At 36.8% G+C, this 20,353-nt stretch overlaps 1 protein-coding gene across 1 annotated transcript; it reads right to left on the bottom strand.

Moving 5' to 3' along the window:
* Window positions 1–9,185: 9,185 nt before the first annotated feature.
* On the bottom strand, window positions 9,186–13,558 carry LOC125670119 (toll-like receptor 4). Its single transcript, XM_056164065.1, has 2 exons — window positions 13,434–13,558; window positions 9,186–11,608 (listed from the first exon to the last, which is right to left on the bottom strand). The coding sequence occupies exons 1-2, from the start codon at window positions 13,442–13,444 to the stop codon at window positions 9,295–9,297; spliced, it is 2,325 nt and encodes a 774-aa protein (XP_056020040.1). The 5' UTR covers window positions 13,445–13,558; the 3' UTR covers window positions 9,186–9,294.
* Between the last annotated feature and the right edge of the window lie 6,795 nt (window positions 13,559–20,353).

Genomic DNA, 20,353 nt, shown 5'->3' with positions numbered 1-20,353 from the left:
TGTTCTGTGTATGATCAGTTTTTAAATCGATGCAGGCTACAGATAAACAAATCGAGTTTCAACAGTCTCGTTTAAAGTTAGCATTATGCAAATTCTATGGTCTTTATGACGATCTAGTTTGCCGATACAACCTATCATTGGATCAAATGCTGCCTAACGTGTTTCATGCCGATTATTAACGGATTTGTACGAAGAGGCTTACTTTTACAATCGACCGCTGACTTTTACAATTTAAAGGGATCAACTCCAACTACAGAAATTGGACCGAAATGAATATACAGACTGCTTCAGTAAAAACACCAAAACCGACAATTCTGTTTATTACAAGAGTATTGTAAACTCTTTAGCAACTCTTATTCTTTCTACATTTGTTCGGCACTTTCACAATGCACTACTCGTTTATCGATATTCAAATGTACATGTAATTTATTAACTGCGAATGACGAACTGAGAAATGCATGAAGGAACCCAAAAAATTGTCATTAAAAGAATGGTTTTAAGCTTTACTGTATATCATAAGTGTACCACAGCGCACTCATTGTAAGCAGACGACCTCAAGTTATCCTGACATTTCTAAATAATGTGTCATCAGCCCTGAACGCTTAAATGTTCTCTATACCTCTTATCTTATGATTCTGGTTTCCCAAGGAATAAAGCAACCCCCTATCCACCCACACACATACTTTTGGACGGCAGCTCTATACTAGACCAAAAAGTCGAGGGGTAGGCTTGTCGAGATCTATTTTTTCATAGCCCCTCCCTCTCATTTTGAAAAAAAAAATGCTACATCCTTGTTTCCCTCTCTTTCCTGATGAATGTCAAGGTTTAAATGTAAATAAAACCAATATGTGATGTGTAATTGTATACTTGTATATCAATATACACAGTAGAATCAACAATGTTTGTGGTAATGACTCATGAAAATTGGCCCCCATGAAAATCGATTACTCCTTAGTATACTAGTATATTCTATACATTATCGATATAAACATTTGACATGTGCTTGTCCTTTAGAAATGCCGTACCCCGTGGATATCCGGGTTAAAATAGGTCCTCTGCAATACCCCTTGCTTGTCATAAGAGGCGACTAAAGAGGGCGATCCTTCGGATAAGACCAGAAAACCCGAGGTCCCGTGTCACAACATATGTGGCATGATAAAGATCCATCCCTGCTCAAAGGCCGTAAGCACCGAGCATATGCATACATTTTGCAGCCCTTCACCGGCAATAGTGACTTCTCCACATGATTGATCGGTTGCTTTTACGTCCCTTCCTGGATTTTTAACTCATATTGATAGGGCATCATCTGTAGGTGAAGTACCACAAATGTAGACCCGGCCTATGTTTAGCGCTCAACGCAGTAGTAGTGAGGGATCTTTATCGTGCCAACGCATGCCGCTGCACGTTTTTAAGGTCATACCTGAAGGACCCGTGATTCTCACTTCTAAATACCGAGCGTTTCACTGAGCTGAGTGAAAAATTATCGAGTGGGACGTTAAACAATATATACAACAACTGAATATGGTAAAGTCTTTGAATTTTGCAAATACCACTTCCAACTTTTTCATATATGTAGTTGGCCCCTTTAAACTGTAAAAGTCAGCTGTCGATTGTAAATGTAAGCCTCTTCGTAAAACTCCAATATTAGGCCGTTCTTGGCACACTGATGTTGACTACGGATTACTCCATTGACCTGATCTAAATATGGGGCTCACGGCGGGTGTGACCGGTCGACAGGCACAGCTGTCAAAAATTTTAAATCACCGTCAGACATTTGGTCTGACAAAAATAAAGGTTCTGTCAGACCAGACAAAGTTTTATCAGACCAGAAACATATACCTAATATTGAAAAAAAAAAACGTTAAACAGCACCAAAATTAATTTTATTATTTTTACCAGCATCCCATTTCATACTGATACACAATACTTCTAATCAGTTTTTCATTCTCATTATCAGACTGTTCATTTTAGTCTTCCTTTCATCCTCATTCACTTCGCTTTCTGAATCTGAATCCTCATCATAATCCAATATCTCACACGCACTCTCTACCTATCTTGACTTATCTCTCGAATCGGATCAAATCATTTTTAAGCAGTTAGCTCAGTTTGAATTGTGGAAAATAGTTTATTTGAGCAGTCAAACACAATCTGAGTAAAACCCAAAACTTATATCCAAGTTTTGACTTAAATTTGATTTTAATTGCTTGGCAATCTTCTTGAAATGTATAGATATAAAACCATCGAAGGAGTCCTTACAACCTGCAAAGAGAAAGTCGTCTACGGAGTGAATAATATTTTAACTTTGGACTGACAACAATTAAAGTGAATATATGATTAGATTTTTTTAGAATTTGCTCATGCTATATAACAGCCAAATGGCATGCATTTATCGATATAGAATTTATCCTTATTTTATCCCGAATACGAATCCCTACAAGGCAAAAATCTGAGGGATAAATCGGCATGAGACCAAAAGCACTTGACAAGTTTATCTTACAAAGCAGAGGGCCTTTGCCCAATGTTCGAATCATTTCAATTCTTGGTCAAATGACACTAAGCATAAAGCTGGGTCAATAAATTTATTTATTACCTATAGGAGCAGAAAGATTTGTTATCAACCTCCAACCATCATCTGTTTTTAAGAGGCACCAATTGGGTTACAACGGAAGTTTGATATTGGAAACCTATCATGTACCTTAATAGAACTTCTTTATTTATGATTGCAAGGTGTGTGTTTCGGTATGTGTCATGTTTCTATGTTGAAGGGGAGTCCTTAAATGAAAGTCATTGTTTATTTCAGAGATGATGAATTGAACTGTTGGTGATCGGGTACTGCAGAAGATATGCCTAAAGTATGCCCGACGTAATTGGTGGTTATCCTAGGATCCATATACGTATCTTGGTCTTTGGCTGAATTGTTTTGGTCTATTATGGGTTGTTGGAATCGAAAATTGGATTGAGAGGACTGAAATGACCTGGGCTGGTTTAAATTTTGACTAATAGGGGGCGATGACACACTGTTTGTTTGGCCAGCAATGTATTCGAGGGTGGGTCTTGTGGCAATACCTGTATGAATGCTGGTAGATATAAGAGCAAAAGAGCCCAAAAATTTATAGTAAAGTGTCGGGTGTGGTTGTTGAGTTTGCGAGTTATTTGACATGTACAAAAACCATAGCTCAGCATATCCTGACCTCCATGATACAAAGGTATTTTTTGACAGTTTCAACCTGAATTGTCTGCCGTTCTCTATCCAACCCCTAATAGGATAACGACTGGCCCCTAATCTAACTGTCTGCATAGACTGGGGGATGCCCTGAAAGTCAACTGGGTGCTTGACCCAAAAGATTCTGGCGAATTAGATATATGCGGAATACTTCTAGTATACCGGTCCCCAAAATATGGCGCTAAAATGTGTGCCGCCGAAGGCGGTTTAGTATATATGTACGATCGCGTTAGCGATCAGTAAAATCGTTAAAACGGAAAAAAATCACAAAAATAAGCCCAAATTCGAATTCCTTGTTAAAAATGAAGTTTAAAAAACTGCTTTTCAAATCGTCATATTCATGTTCTAACCAAAATTTCCACCAGGACTGGTAGCTGATTTGAAAAGCACAAATTAACGCTGGAAAAAGTTCTGTTAATAACATATTTCTGGGTATACAAAGCTAGTAAAAGTTTCGAGAGACACGAACTTGAAATTGCAAGTCAAACTGTTGTTGATTGGTATAATTATTCCAGAGAAGTGCATGCATATTTAAGAGAAGAATTCAGAAAAAATAGGAGGAGTGTGATATTTTTTTTTTTTTGATTTTTTTTTTTTTGGAAATTTCTAGAACTCATTAAATCTGTATATGACCCCCTCGATACTCGTACCCAACCTTACTTCGGAACCCTTGATTGTCAAACAACGACTAGTTCTTCAACTCCTCGATCAGATTAATGCAAACAACAGCTTATAGATGATTTTATGTTGTAAGGTAAGACAATTTTAACTACATTTGACTTGTCGGGGGCTGCCGCCCCCAAACCCCCGCTTAGCATATTCAAATTTATTTTTATCGCACGATTTTCATTGCTCAGCATCCGAGGCGAAAATGCAAACGGCGGCGTGTTTACATTCCGCTTAGCAACGGCAAGGGAAATAACTGCTCATGCACAGTCGCGTGCTATTGGGGACCGGTATACTAGAAACTTCCCATATATGCATTAGACCACATTTGAATATTTGTGATTTTCTTTATATTTTGCTTTGACTGCATGACTCTCTGGCCATCTACAATGGAAAGCGTTTGTTCGCTTGAGGTGTTAGCTTCTGACTGCAGCCAATGCAATATATTATTTAGCCCAATTTGTCTTTGATTGACTGTGAAATGTGGACTGTCAGATCATCAGTGACACGTATAAGAGGGTTTGGTAGAACTTGCAGGTAACCGGGGGCAATGATATTATCTGATTGACCAGCGTTTGTTGTGAAGGTCGCCACTACGATGGAAGGGGAAGTTGGTGTCAAGAGGAGTGGGTCAATTCGCAAGACTGAGTAGGACCTTACATAGTGTGTATGCTGTTGTGGTTGCCAAAGTAGCTGAAGGGACCACTTGAGATGGAGGTGTTTCAACTGCGGTCACAGTGTTTGTGCAAGTTCTGGACACACTGGCGTATGAAAGTGGATGGCTGCTTTGGTCTGGACTTCTCAGCACACAGCATTTTCTTGAGTCAATTTCAATATTATAGATGATATTGATACAACTTTTAAAACATTATTATTTGCTAGTATTGATTAATTGATTCATCATTAATATTTCTCATAATTTAATTCGTTTTAATCCGTTATTTACATACACGTGGAAATATGGTCGACGAGGAGTCAGAAAATGAAGACAGAAATTTAATCTGATTGATTAATTGTATCCTATTTAACGTCTCTCTCGAGATTTTTTCACTCATATGGAGACGTAACCAAGACCGGTGAAGGGCTTCAAATTTAGGCCCACGCTCGTCGCTCACGGACATTGAGCAGTGAGAGTTCTTTAGTGTGCCACACCAACTGTGATACGGGACATCTGTTTTTAAGGTCATCTTCGAGGAACCGTAACATTCACACCTGATGCCAAGTGTTTGGCGATGGAACTGTCACTACCTGTTTTAACGACTTAGGTTTGTCACGGCCGGAATTCGAACCCCGATCTTCCGCATGCGGGGCGAACGCTCTACCTCTAGACCACGGCGGCGGTTCTGAACTGATAAACTAAATCAAATGAAATACGTTTTAAAAAATTGGAAGTAGATACCAACCGTAACGTAACTCATGTTGACCTTATTCACAAAAGTGGATGGCAAGTGAATTGATTTATTGAACTTTGTAGGTTGACGAAAGATGGAAAAGGAAGTGCCCAACGCGCATGTGTGATGGATGCAGGTAAACGTAGAATGGGAATTTGCAAATAAGATGAGCTATCTTTCCTGCCCCAAGTATCTATTTGTCTCCATAATGGGGATTTAAAACTCGTATTTGATTTAACCCTCATTATCACAGATATTATGTTGTAATTTTGTATTGCCACATAACCATGGTGTAAATTTTGCATTGACATAAGGCGAGAAATCATCATGTTATAATTTTTATTACATATCATCATGTTGTAAATTATATTGCTACAGATATTACTAGTATGTTGTAATTTTGTATTGCCACATAATGTCATATGGTAAATTTTGTATTGCCAATATTATATACTAGTGGAAAAAAGAAACTGTGCATTATTTAATATATGAAAAAATAATATTAAAAAAAAACTATGAACATATTTGTTATTTGTAATACTGTTAACAAATGTATTCGTAACAACATTTCATAATCCATTAATGTTAACGTCTAATAACGTCAATTTCAGCACACTCGAAAGACACTGGTATTCGAACTTCGATTAACAAAGTTAATAATGCGTGTGACCACCATTTGCATTCACGCATGCTTGACAACGGCGCCTCATTGATGCCACTGAAGTGTTCAGAAATGCTTGAGGGATGTTGTTCCAGATGTTGGTTAAAACCTGGCCTAAATCAGCCAATGTCACTGGCTGATTTGGTAAACGTCGTAGACGGCGTAGACGTCGTTCCATTTCATCCCAGACGTGCTCGATCGGCGAAACAGCTGGCCAAGGCAAGACATCGACATTCTGTTGAACAAAAAAGCCCCTGACTACACGTACAACATGTGACCTTGCGTTGTCTTGCTGCAGAGTGATGTGATTTTGCTGTCTCTGTATGAATGGTATCACATGGCCCTGAATAATTTCATCTCGATAGCGTACACCGGTGAGATTTCCATTGACAATTTGTAGAGGGGTCCTTCCACTTGCTGTTATTCCACCCCACACCATAACGCTACCTCCACCGAATTGTCGACGTTGCACAACACAAGCGTCCTGGTACCGCTCCCCAACGCGACGATACACTCTACAACGGCCGTCACTGCTGTCCAAATGAAATCTGGATTCATCAGTGAACAGAATATTGGCCCAGTCCTGTATTCTGAATCGCAGATGTCATCTGCACCACGCTAGTCTAGCGATTCGATGACGTTGAAGCAGTATTGGGCGCACCGCTGGACGTCTTGGTCTGATGTTGTGCTCGCGCAGACGATTACGCACAATTCTTGGACTAATTGGTCGAAGTCCAGGAATGCTACGTGCAGTCAAACTTGCTGTCTGGAAACGATTTCTCGGGTGCACAAGTCTAATGTCGTTGTCCTGTCGACGCGACGTCACACGAGGACGCCCAGAACATGGTCGATCCCGAGTGTTACCAGATTGTTGGAAACGTTTCCATAATGACTGGATGGTGTTCCAATGAACTCCAAAGTGTCTTGCTACTATATGCAAGGTGAAGATAACGATCAGTGATCAATCTCATAACTCCTACAAGCAATACAAAATATATGTTGTGCCATTCCAGCTTGAAGCATCCCAACAGTACGATTACGTTGGTTTTCGTTGAGTCGTGGCATGACAGAAGGGTAAATTTTGTCAAAACTAAAGTGCTTTCCTTAACGAATAGTGTCCAAACAAACCTTTTACACTTCTTACTCCAAACAGTATTGGCCAGTATACTTTAGTAAATTTTATATTGCCATGGATATCATGGTGTGCATTGTGTATTTCTAAACCCATTAGGTCGTGAGGATTGTGTTTTCTAGTTGTATATATTATATTGTCATCAATGCCATGTCGCAAATTTTGTATTAGAATTTTAGAACATACTACGCCCTTAGATAAACCTGGATATTTCCTTGTTGCTTTTGTAACCCCATTCGATTTTTCACCTGTATAGGAACGTCACTAGCTGTACATCAAGTGTCACAATATGTTTGACCTACGCAAGACGCCTCCTCAAGGTCACAGCAGTGAGGCTTCAGCATTGTACCAACGCCTACCGCGACACGATCCCTCCATTGTTAGGACAATATCCGAAAGACTTGTGACTTTCACTTCTTATGGCGGGTGCCTGGAGAAGAAAACGTCACGACCATGTTCAAGTCTTAGGTTTGAAAAAGTCACGACCATGTTCAAGTCTTAGGATTGAAAAAGTCACGACCATGTTCAAGTCTTAGGTTTGAAAAAGTCACGACCATGTTCAAGTCTTAGGTTTGAAAAAGTCACGACCATGTTCAAGTCTTAGGTTTGAAAAAGTCACGACCATGTTCAAGTCTTAGGTTTGAAAAAGTCACGACCATGTTCAAGTCTTAGGTTTGACACGTCGCTAGGATCGGGAATTGAACCCGGGATCGACAGCTGCGAAACGAATACCTTTACCACTAAGCTATCACGACTGGTCAATTCATCAAGTATCTTTGAAGCCGCGGTGAGTTAGTGGTTTGAGGGTTTGCTTCGTGACATGGAGATCGTGAGTTCGAGCCCATCTATTGTTTGACCGCGTCCAAACTTATCTATAGGTAAAGTATGTAGTGACTGCTTTTTCACCAAACACGTGGAAGGACTACGCACGATAACTCTGAATTCCCTTCTACGTACGTTTTCAACTGGTATATTTTAAAAAGCTTTGCAATTTTGCTAATGAGATTTTTAACGCAAAATATTTTTTCATTAGTAATTGAATATTAACTTTAATACCAGTGTTGATTAATAAATTGCTCTTTATTACAACTGACTCATACAAGTCATTTTCTGTTTAAAATAAAAAAAAATTAGGCATTTTTCTGCATTTATTTCCAAATCTAAAATGATTATAATCTTCAAATCAGGTCTTCTGAATTTTTGCTTCTTGGTGAAAATTCAATCTGCTATACAAGTTGGCTCCTAGTGTAAATTTTGACAAACATGCAGTCATTTCAGAGGTGAAATACATCATTCATATATCTTTTTTAATCATATTAGAGAAATAAGATGATTTGGGGTGAGAGAAAAATTTCATCAAAATGAGCTTTACTATTGTTTTTAATTTGTTGCATTACATTATATTATTGAGTAAAAAATGGTTAATCATTTTGCACAGTTTAACCTCATTTGCAATTGCTCGAAGAGTGAATATTTTCGCGCCGTGTATTGGTCAGTAAACATGCATGTATTATGCCCCCCCCCCCCCCCCCCCCCTGAAACAAGAAAGGTTTTGGTATAAATTTATTAAATGACAATATATAATACATGTAAAAAGGAATATGTGTTTTACGGGAGGGGGGGTAAAAATATTGATTTTTATAGTGAAATACGCGATTTTAACCCAAATTATAGAGTTATCTCAATTCGTTTTGTCAAATAAATCAACTTTTTTTTACACAAACTAACTTTTAAAAAATCATTTGAAAATGGTAACTTTTAAAACTTGATCAGAAGGTAGGCGGCGAAGCAATACTATCGTTCGCAGATCTTTAGAGATGCGAGTCGCGGGTGTTTCAGATGAAACCTTGAAAACATAGAATTCCCTTTTCAAGACAAACGTTTGCACGATAAAGAATGTTCACTGTTACGACCCTAAGTCTAGATTTGTGACACTTCACTTGCAACTGATGACGTCTTAATACATAATTGAATCTCGTGAGACGTAAAACAAACAAAGAAAAGGGAGATTTATTCACTCTTTTGGCAATACAAAAGAGAGACTACACCATATTGTCGGCATTATGGAAGGGAGACTTGTAACTGTATATACGATGGCGTTTGTAAGAAGAGTTTTATGATAAAATGACTTTTAATACTTTTTTGATTATACATTATACAATCTATTAATGTGTTATGAAAGAGAAATCTTGATAACAATAATATGTTTGTTAAATTGGAGCTAATTGATTTCGTTTTCTAATGTTTCTTGAACTTTTCTCCAGAAAACACAGTCTCCATATTCGTCGTTTGGGAATTCAATATACGACTTTTGCTTTATTAGATCCATAATGCATAGTGGAATTTCATCCGCAGGAACTGGTTCATAAAGCACAAGGAGAAGGACACCTTCATCGGCACGAGAGTAGATTTCTTCCATTTTTGCAATGTGTATTTCATACTTGCACCAATCAGACTTGACGAAGTTTGGGGATAGAATGACAATTGTTTTACGACTTTTGTTAACAGCAGTGATTACGTTTTCGGCAACATTGTATCCCGGAACAAAATCTCGATGATGAATACATAAACGTAATCTGTCCTCTGCCTCCAATTCCGAAATCAGTTTTTCAACAAACGGCCTATCCTCTTCCGCGTAAGAAACAAATGCGTCATATTTAAAATCTGATTGGTTGTTGGTTTTCACAGATTTGTAATCATGGTAACGACTTTTTGTCATGTAGTAGAAATAACGGAGTTTCCATCTCTGTCTATATATCAGTCCACCCGACACTGTGAAGAAAAATAGACAGATTATGACAGACACAACGAAGATCACTGTGGAGTAGGAATTACAGTCTTTCCTCAACTTCTCAAGATGTTGTTCAAGTACTACGAATTTTATCTTTCCGCTTGGAGAAGATGTAGAGCAAGAGTATTGCTCGAATGACTTAAATCTAATTTTCCTGTTTGTGTGCCTGTGTATCATCCAAGTTAGAAACGGTAAGGTTTTGCAATCACACACAAACGGATTTTTGAACAGGTTTAAAGTGATAATGAGTCTTTTCGCTTGTACATCTATGTCGTTCATGTTATTATCAGATAGGGATTGTATTTGATTGACGGATAAATCAAGATACCGGAGAGACTTCAAATTAGCTATATCAAAATCAATGGCAGTTAACTTATTGTTACTCAGATCCAAATACTCCAGGTTCAAAAGATTTTTAAACACAGCTTTGTGGAAGTATGAAATTCTGTTTGCTTTCAATTCCAAGTGACGTAAGCGGTGGAGATTTCCGAAAATATGTCCATCGTTGTCCTGTACAAAACTGAACCCCAACAAGTTATCGTTCAGATATAACTCGCTAACAGTGCTGACATACTGAAAAAAGTCTTTGGACACCTTGGAACAAAAGTTATTGGACAGGTTCAGTATTCGTAGACTGTCTAGTCCAAGAATTGGGCCAGTCCACGCATACAGAATGTTGTCCTGGCAATACAAGTTTTCGATTCTATTTTTAGTTAATCTTACGGACGGTAGTCGGTACCGTAAGCCACTTTCATTGCAAAAGAATGATTTCATGTTTGGTGGAACGGGAATAGTATTTATTGTTTTATTTCCCCACAACATGTCAGGTGTTTTCTGTATTTTGTTTTCATCTGTTTTTGAAATATTTGCAGAATTAACTGTTTTATATGTTAAAGCATTCGTATTCTCGTGTACAATCTTTCGTTGTTCTCTTTTATTCCTACAATACGAAAATATACTGTTGACAACTTCAACGGGATTGTGGGTCGTATGTTGCATACTTGTGTCCAGCCATTCTAAACTTTTCAATTCCATTAACTCTAAAATATACAATCCAAATGCTAGCCTATTATCTGCGAGCGATATTCTTTTCAGTGTTCCAGGTAAAAAATACAGTGCCCCGTTTTCGATTAATTCTATTCTGTTGCTTGACATATGCAATTCCTGAAGATTGGTATATTTTAGAGATCTGACATCATTTATCCTTACTTCTGTGCTTAATCCAAACGTGCAATGAATCTTATTCAATCGAAGAACCTCAATAGAGGAGTTTTGTAGGCCGGAAGTCAAAATCGGCATCACTTGAAAAGTGAGATCAGGGTTGTGGGACAAGTCTAAGTTTTTTATGTTTATCAAATCTGCAAAAGTGTCGTCAACCAGATATTCATTTACACGGAGTTTATTGAAATTCAGTCTTAGATCAGAAAGTTTCCAGAGTCCTTTGAAGCAGTCATTTGTAAATCTGTGAATGGCGTTATTGGAAAGATCCAGGTAGGTCAGGTCATCCGGAAGGTGTGATCTAGCCGGAAGCTCTCGCAACAGGTTATTGCTAAGGTTGATTCTAGTCACATTTGACCAGAAGTAGGGTGACTGTCTTAGACTCAGATTGGAGCAGTCAGCGTATAAATGCTCCTGGCTCTGATGACATCGACACGAGGACTGGGAAGTACAAGATCTGCTGCTCGGCAATATCAACACGCTGAAAACTTCCAGTACAATGTTTACCAAAGTCACAGCCACCAAACTGAAACCAGAAAATGAAATGGTCCTAAAATATTTCGAAAAGATTTGGTCTTGTATACTCGTTCTAATTTCATTTAAACATATCATAACATTATACTAGTTCCGGTACTACACTTTAGATGAATTACTTTAATATACATGTTCAGTTGCTGACAATTCTTGCATTATAATTTTTATGGGATATTTCTCGTTGGGGGTCGCTGACGGATAGATCGCTGATTTCTTCCTTATATGCAGAATTATTCAGCCTTTTAATGGGTTTTATTGGGGACTTAACGTTTAGGTGCTTTAATGTGTCAACTGAATGCGTTTTGAGAAAATCATCGAGCCATGAACTCTCTTCGGGAGAAGTAAATTACCCGTATTACTACTGAAATAGTGGAAGTTTTTATACTTCCTTGTTTCATAATATGGAGAACGTCTCTCTTCTTCGATATTCACCCATTGCTCAAAATGAAATGGTGAAAATAAAACTCTCAAGCAACAGCCATCTTCACCTACATGTAAACCGGTGACAAACACCAACGAAGAATTTCAAATTGTTTTGAAAACGCCCGATTTATTTATCTATTGAAAACATGTAATCATGGAATTTTCAGAGAAGACATTGAGACAATCCCCATTCATTTCTCCCTGATTTAAAGAGTCACAAAATTCTAGATCCGCTCCTGAAGACATACGACAAGTGGTGCATTTCTCATTTTCTAGATAGGCTACTGTGATGTAAATTTCCGACACATTTTATAATTTATGAGTTAAATGCTATAGATCTAGATGTGACCATGATTAGAATTGGGGAATTAATCAGACCAGGACGCGTCAGCAGTAACATTTTGATATTATATCCCAATGACTATAATTCTACACATAGCTTTGTTAGTCTATCTAACACATTGACTACAGATCTACACATAGTTTTGTTAATCTAACACATTGACTACAGATCTACACATGGTTTTGTTAGTCTAACACATCGACTATAATTCTACACATAGTTTTGTTAATCTATCTAACACATTAACTACAGTTCTACACATAGTTTTGTTAATCTATCTAACACATTGACTACAGTATTACACATGGTTTTGTTAATCTAACACATTGACTATAATTCTACACATAATTTTGTTAGTTTATCTAACACATTGACTACAGTACCACACATAGTTTTGTTAATCTAACACATTGACTACAGTTCTACACATAGCTTTGTTAGTCTATCTAACACATTGACTACAGTTCTACACATGGTTTTGTTAATCTAACACATTGACTACAGTATTACACATAGTTTTGTTAATCTAGCACATTGACTACAGTATTACACATAGCTTTGTTAGTCTATCTAACACATTGACTACTGATCTACACATAGTTTTGTTAATCTAGCACATTGACTACAGTATTACACATAGCTTTGTTAGTCTATCTAACACATTGACTACAGCATTACACATAGCTTTGTTAGTCTATCTAACACATTGACTACATATCTACACATAGTTTTGTTAATCTAACACATTGACTACAATATTACACATAGCTTTGTTAGTCTATCTAACACATTGACTACATTATTACACATGGTTTTGTTAATCTAACACATTGACTACAGATCTACACATAGTTTTGTTAATCTATCTAACACATTGACTATAATTCTACACATAACTTTGTTAGTTTATCTAACACATTGACTACAGTACCACACATAGTTTTGTTAGTCTATCTAACATAATCACTATAGTTCTATGCATAGCTTTGATAGTCTTTTGAATCTGAATCCGTGTTTCATTGTTTTTGGTGTGTTGTTTAATATGACTTACCTGAATTTCATTCTGTTTTCTCAGAGCGAAACGTGCGACCGATGTATAGTAACCAGTACCCATTAAAGCTACCAGGAAGATATGAACAGAAATACCCTTAATCATCTACGCAGTTTCACGGTGAAGTGGAGAAGGTAAGAATTGAATGTTCTTTTCAGACATTTATTGTGATCTTCCTCATAACATTTCTGCAGTAGTGAAAGAAACACTGATAGGCCTGTATAACACTATTTTACAGCACAGTCTGTTGTTTAAATGGACTGATCACGACACTCTTTCAAGGATGATGTTGCCCTTTCTCAATAGAATTAAAAAGAGCGAACTGTTTTATTAAAGACTAATCACAGTCTAAAGTACATTTATACCACAAAGGTGTCTATTATAACCTGCAATCATAAGATGTTATGCCAGACTGTCGACAGATTTTATGTAATTGTGTTTTACTGTTTTATTCCTCTTCTTATCCTTGTAAAGCGCCTTAGAGTAATTTGTTTCAAATAAGGTGCTATAAAATTTATCATTATTGTTGTAAAGAAACTATGATTTAGATCAAATGCATCTGAGAGGGAGGGTAAGTTAATCCAATTATGAATTAAAGCGCCTCAGAGTAATTTGTTTTATACAAGAGTTATATAAAATTTATTATTATCATTGAAAAGAAACCATGATTTAGACCAAGAGCATCTGAAACGGAGGGTAAGTTAATCCAATTGTGAAATCTTGGAAGGATAATATATCAAATGAAGTCCATTTTAGCATTTAAAAGATGTCTTTCTGTGTTAGAGAATATTAAGATAATATTTCTCGCGATTGATCCGTGAACCAGTCCCTTTAAATTCTTTGGGTTTACATTTCAACTACCTGTACTTTGACTAAAGTTGAAATCTTTCATTGCCTATAATATCTGTACAAATTTCCATTTTGCACACATCTTTGCATCGCGCGCATCTGAAACTTTTACACTCCGAAAAAAGCATTCAAGGCTTTATCGGCAAAGTTAAGCGACGGTACAAATAAAATCACGTGATAGTTCATATTAAAAGTACGTACCATTTATCCTTCTGTGTTTAGTAAACCAGAAGTGATAAAAGAATTAGGAAGGTTACATGAAGAATATGTTTTGGTTCCAGTTGAGAAAGTTTATAACAACAATTTCTTTGTTTGTAAGGCACATTGTTACAATTATATTTCAAATGAACTTGGCATTAATTCCACATTAGGTAATCCTACTTATACTCCCAACTTTCCTTTCAAAAGATGTAATTTTTCAAAATAATGCTTCACTTTTAAACACATTTAATATTCCAGGCAATAGGATTAATGAATACGAGTTACTGTACTTATACTGGATTCCTAAACTTTACCAAAAACCCTACAAAGATACATAGTTGTATCCAGTAAATGTTCTACCAAACCCCTATCTTTGCTCCTCACAAAAATATCAACTACTGTGAAGGAGAAAATTCAAATATATTGTGCCATAACGTATACCAATCAAATCTGGATTCTAAAAAAAATTCTAAAGAAATTTTCATAAAAGTTGCTTCTTCAATAAAAATGGATAAGTGAGAAAGTTTCCCAGTTTCCGTTCGGAAGGTCGGTGGTCTCTTCCCAGGTACATTGTATCTGGGTCCTCTCTTCCACCAATAAAAACTGGGCGCCACCAGATAATTGAAAAATTGTTGAGTGTGGTGGAAAACAGAAAAACAATCAATCAATCCTAGTCTTTCGTGATTAGGTCTTGTATAACAGTATGTTGGAAATTCCATGGACACGACTTGTGTTCATTTATTAGCTTACCTATTTTCATATTTTTACGACACAGAATTTATTGAAAAGCCTCTACATGAGAAGAAAAAATATCTTGCTGTGGCCTTCAACTTGACAACTAGATATATCAACGACGTTTTATCTATTAACGATGATATGTCGATTCGATACCAGCATTTCTCACATGATCACGCACCAGTGTGAGATCGACTTTACCCATGAAAGACAGACATGTGAGATTTTTCAACCTCTCACTGCTGTGACGTTATATATATTCGATGATTTACATAACACGGTGAAATAAAATAATTTGTCTAATTAGTTTTTGCTCTGAAGTTCAAATGAGGATTTTAATAATTTTAAATGTTTTCGAAGCTCTTAAATTCATGTACTAAACTGTGAGTAAAATGTGAGAAAAATAATCCTTTACTATTTAGGATAGGGAAATTCTATCTCTGGAACAAGATTCGCTGTCTAAACCTCGTCCTAGACTTCGAATCTTGTCCCCTCGGCGGAATTTTCCCACACTTGTACTAATGAGATATTCTCTCATTCTTTTCCTTCACTTACATATGGTGTTTATGTCTCTCAATTGATTCGATTACGCAAGATCTTGTTCTGCATATGAGCAGTTTATAAATCGAGGTTGATTAATGACAAATTGATGTTACCGGGATTTCAACACTCTTGTCGTTATAACAATCTAGTTTGCCAGTACACCTATCATTGGGTCAAATGCTGTCTGATGTGTTTCATACCAATTGTTAGACCGTTATTTACACACTGACTTTGACTACGGATTACTCCGTTTACCCGATCGAAATATAGGGTTCATAGCGGGTGTGACCAGTGGAGAGAGGATCCTTACTCCTCCTCCTAGGCACTTGATCCCACTTCTGGTATGTCCAGTGGTCTGTGTTTGACCCACTCTTAATTTTGCATTCTTTAAAGCATTTATTAGATTAATCACTGGTCATTATCTTCACTTGTTCATTGTAAGGAAAGGAACTAATTTTTACCTATGTTATACGATATAACCTAACTTGGGGCAGTTTAAGCCTTTTCATAATCCGCTTCGTGGATTATAAAGCGTTAACTGCCCCAACTGCCTATAGGATACTAAAATTTGGGAAGAAGTTGCTGTCACAAAGGAAGATAGTGTTTGACGCTGTTATGTTGTCTAAACAAAAATACAACGATATTCTACAAGTAAAACTTTGTTAGAATCTCTCCCTGTGCTTTACAAGGATAAAATAGCCAAAATATTGTTTGCCACGGAAGTGACTGAAGTAAATTACCTTCAATCTGCGAGAAATACGAGAAATTGAAAAAGAATGACTTCACCCTTAATATGCAATTCCAACCTATTTCTATAGATCTGCGTGTATCGAAAGAACACACTTCGTTGGGTTGGGTTTCTTTTCAAGATTTTTAAAAGGAATGAATTTATTTTTTCGTTGGATGGAGGTTTACCAAGAAAAAAAGACGGATAACTGCATCATTGCGCGTAGCTCATGATGCAAAAGATTTCCGTCTTCTTCTTTTGTTCATGGTATACCTCCATCATAAATTTATTCCTTATTAAATGAAACATGTTATCCCGCTTCAGACCAATTTGTGGGCAATTTATTGGATAAAAGCTAATCACATGACGACCTGAATTTTTTTATATTAGGTCTCCGTCCGCTGGGTAGGCCTATATTAGTTCGTCGACTGTGATGTCGGATAACGAATCACATGACGCCCCGAAATTGTCAATATACTGTCTCTGTTCAGAGAGTTTGGCAACTGTGACGTCACTTACGAATCATATCACGACTCAAAATTTCAATACAGCGTCTCTGTACAAGGGTGGTCCGACAGCTACCGTAGCTTTCATTGTAAGTCTGCATTCAGTTTCGACATACGTGATTTGTTTATTTAATGTTAGTGTTCATATCTTTTTTATTGTGATGTTTTGATTATATGATTTTCGATGTGACACGTGTATATGGATTTCAATTTAGTAATAGGCCAAATTATCAAAGATGTTAGTGAAATCTTAACAAATTTTCTAATGGTCTTCAGCGGGATAAATTCGTTATACAGTCATTTTGGGACGTAATACGGTCATCCAGGGTGTGAAATGGAAATCCGGCTTCCACAAACTGCTGTTTACATTTGAGCAAACGGGTTTCTTGCGGACTGAAGAATGCAGTTTTAAAAGGATGAGTTAGAGATAAGTCCTGTTGAGGGAAAATTGCTGGATTTTTTTTTAGTGGAACTGGAATTAAGTGCAAGGTTTGATGTCGGTACTAACGGCAAGTGTGGGATACGTGCATGATCATGATGATGTGAGATGTCAGGTAGGGTTCTCTTGAGGGTTGTCACGGCTTTCAGGTGGACAAGTGAGTGTTACAGAGGGTTTTTCGAGTTTTACCAGTGAATTCCTAAGGCGTCACAACTGTTCTAACGTTGTACGGAAGCCTCGTTTCGGTACCCACTCATAAAAATATTATACCGGAGTTTGAAACCATAGTCGTAAAGGACTACGATATTGCAGTATCTCTGAGGCAGTGTACAGTGTATCTGGCATTTGGATTTGTAACATGAAGAAGTTGTCGCAAGGTGTAGACTGGACTATTGTCATCCCCGGTTGAATACAATTCACTCTCAGAATTGCAGAAGCAGACGTGTTATTATTTAGAGGATCCTCAAATAGCCATGTTTATTTCATTTTGCATAATTAATTATTATTTATACTTGATATTTGTTTGTTTTTGTTGAATAAATTGATGTAGATCGATAGAATTGTTACTTTTTTTTTCAGGATTCCCAATCTATAAATAGATCTATAAATACGAAGCATTCCAATAGAAAGTAGTTCCGGCATTTTTTTCGTTGGATACGATATACCTTGCTTGTCGTAAGAGGCGATTAAATGTGGCGGTCCTTCGGATGAGACCGCAAAAACCGAGGTCCCGTGTCACAGTAGGTGTGGCACGATAAAGATCCCTCCCTGCTCATTGGCCATAAGCGCCGAGCATATGCCTAAATTTTGCAGCCCTTCACCGGCAGTGGTGACGTCTCCATATGAGTGAAATATTGTTGAGAGGGACGTTAAACAACATTCAATCAATCAATCACCCAATGAAATAGCGTATAACATGTAAAATTCAGTGGTTAGATTGTCTGTGAAAGGAATCTTAGGATGATTAAAAGCCATAATTATAACAGGCATATATGTGAATATAAAAGAGTTGGTTCTTCGAGTTGTGCTCAATCCATAGTTCAGTAGTTTGTGATAGGTCCGAATCACCCTCGAAATGCCAGCAAAAAATTAATCACAAACAATTCAAAGATTTAACAATTCATTTACAATTTTACAGTCTATTTACACTAAAACATGTTTTAACGAACGTTATTTCCAGAAAATGTACAGTGCAAGTAAACAGATATTCATCTTTCTGTTGAACCCTGACAAACATCGATCGTTCTAACATGAACGTCCAGAATCTTCTCTATGTCACACGTGTCATCAACAACAGATTTATTACCCAACACCTTCCCCCTTAAAGAAGTTTAAATGACAATGAAAACTAAATTCTTCAAAATTACAGACCTGAATGAATATACAATTAATCAAAGCAACAACAAAATTAAACAGAACACAGAATATTCATGATACTCATGAGAAGACATCTGCAGTAACATTGCCGTTGCCTTAAATTTATTTATTATCAATTTTATACTCTTTTAACAATAACCTCCATTTTGTGAGTCTTTGTTTTATGTGATATTTCATGCAATAAAATGGGGAGGGTTGTAATCCGAATAAACAGGAATTGAATGTACGATAACAAATAAACATCAAAAATGTTGTAAAGCTAACAACAAAGCTAGGCATTCTTTCTCAATAGTTGAGCAATTTTGTTGACATTTTGTAAGTTTCTTTGGAAAAAAAAAAGAAACAAAGAAGTTGTCATCTGTAAAAACAAGAATTGGATGTATACTAACATTAAATTTCTCTGAAAAAGAAACCAACCCTATCTACATTGTCACTATGTTCTTGAAACAAAGCAGCCCCGACTCCTACATCACTAGCATCTACAGTAAGCTTAAATTGCTTAGAAACATCTGTGGCTGAAAGAACTGGACTACTCATGAGAGCAGACTTAATTTTGCAAAAGTGATTCAGTATAGTCCTTTTAACCCACATTTGTAATAGGTTGGTAAGTGGACCAACTATTGAGAAAAAATTTGGACAAACATTTCTATGAAAATAACTAGTACCAAACATTTTCATCAAATCTTTCTTGTTTGTAGGAATCGGGAACTTTGCAATAGCTTCCACTTTAGCCAAAATAGGTGAGGCATAACCTTGACCTACTTTATGACCTAAATATTCTACATTAGTATGACAAAAGTAGCTCTTTACAAGGTTCACAATTAAGTTCGCTTTACCCAGAATATCGAAGTATGCACGCATGATTCGGAGATGTTCGTTCTCTGTGTCGCTAAAAATGATAGGGTCATCGATGTAGGATTGATATTCTTAAAGGTCATGAATATGGGAGTGAATCATTCTCTGGAAAATAGCTAGGGCATTTTTCATTGGAAGTTACAAATGTAGAAATCTCTTTTGCTCTTTCAGCTTATGGTACTTGTTAGTAAACTTTCAGCAGGTTGAATTTACTGACAAAGTTTGCATTTCCGATTACGTCACTACAGGGATCGGATATGAGTCTGTGCATGTAACATAATTCCGTTTGTGGAAGTCAGCACACAATGGACACGTACCATCAGGTTTCGGTACTAGAATACAAGGTGAGCTCCAATCAGTTTTACTTTGATGAATATCACTGTCCAACATGTACTACACTTCATTTCTTAAGTACTGCAATTTCAGTGGATTCAGACGATAAGGATACTGCTTAATAGGCAAAACGTAACGCACTATGACAAGCAGCATAAGTAGTTTTTGGAATATCCATAAAGATTGAAAGAAAATCAGCCATCAGATGTTGAACTTGTTCTTTCCGGTGAATATTCAAATGTCGAAGTTTGGTATGTTTTTCAGCACAATCTTGAAATATCTTAGCATTGCTAAAGTCGAAACAAATGTTACCAAATTTCAGTTACATCTAGCAAAATCCTCTTTCAACATGTTT

The sequence above is a fragment of the Ostrea edulis genome, chromosome 4 (assembly GCF_947568905.1).
Source record: "Ostrea edulis chromosome 4, xbOstEdul1.1, whole genome shotgun sequence".
NCBI lineage: Eukaryota > Metazoa > Mollusca > Bivalvia > Ostreida > Ostreidae > Ostrea > Ostrea edulis.
The sequence above is the reverse complement of the archived record's forward strand: the minus strand, read 5'-3'. Positions and strand labels throughout refer to the sequence as shown.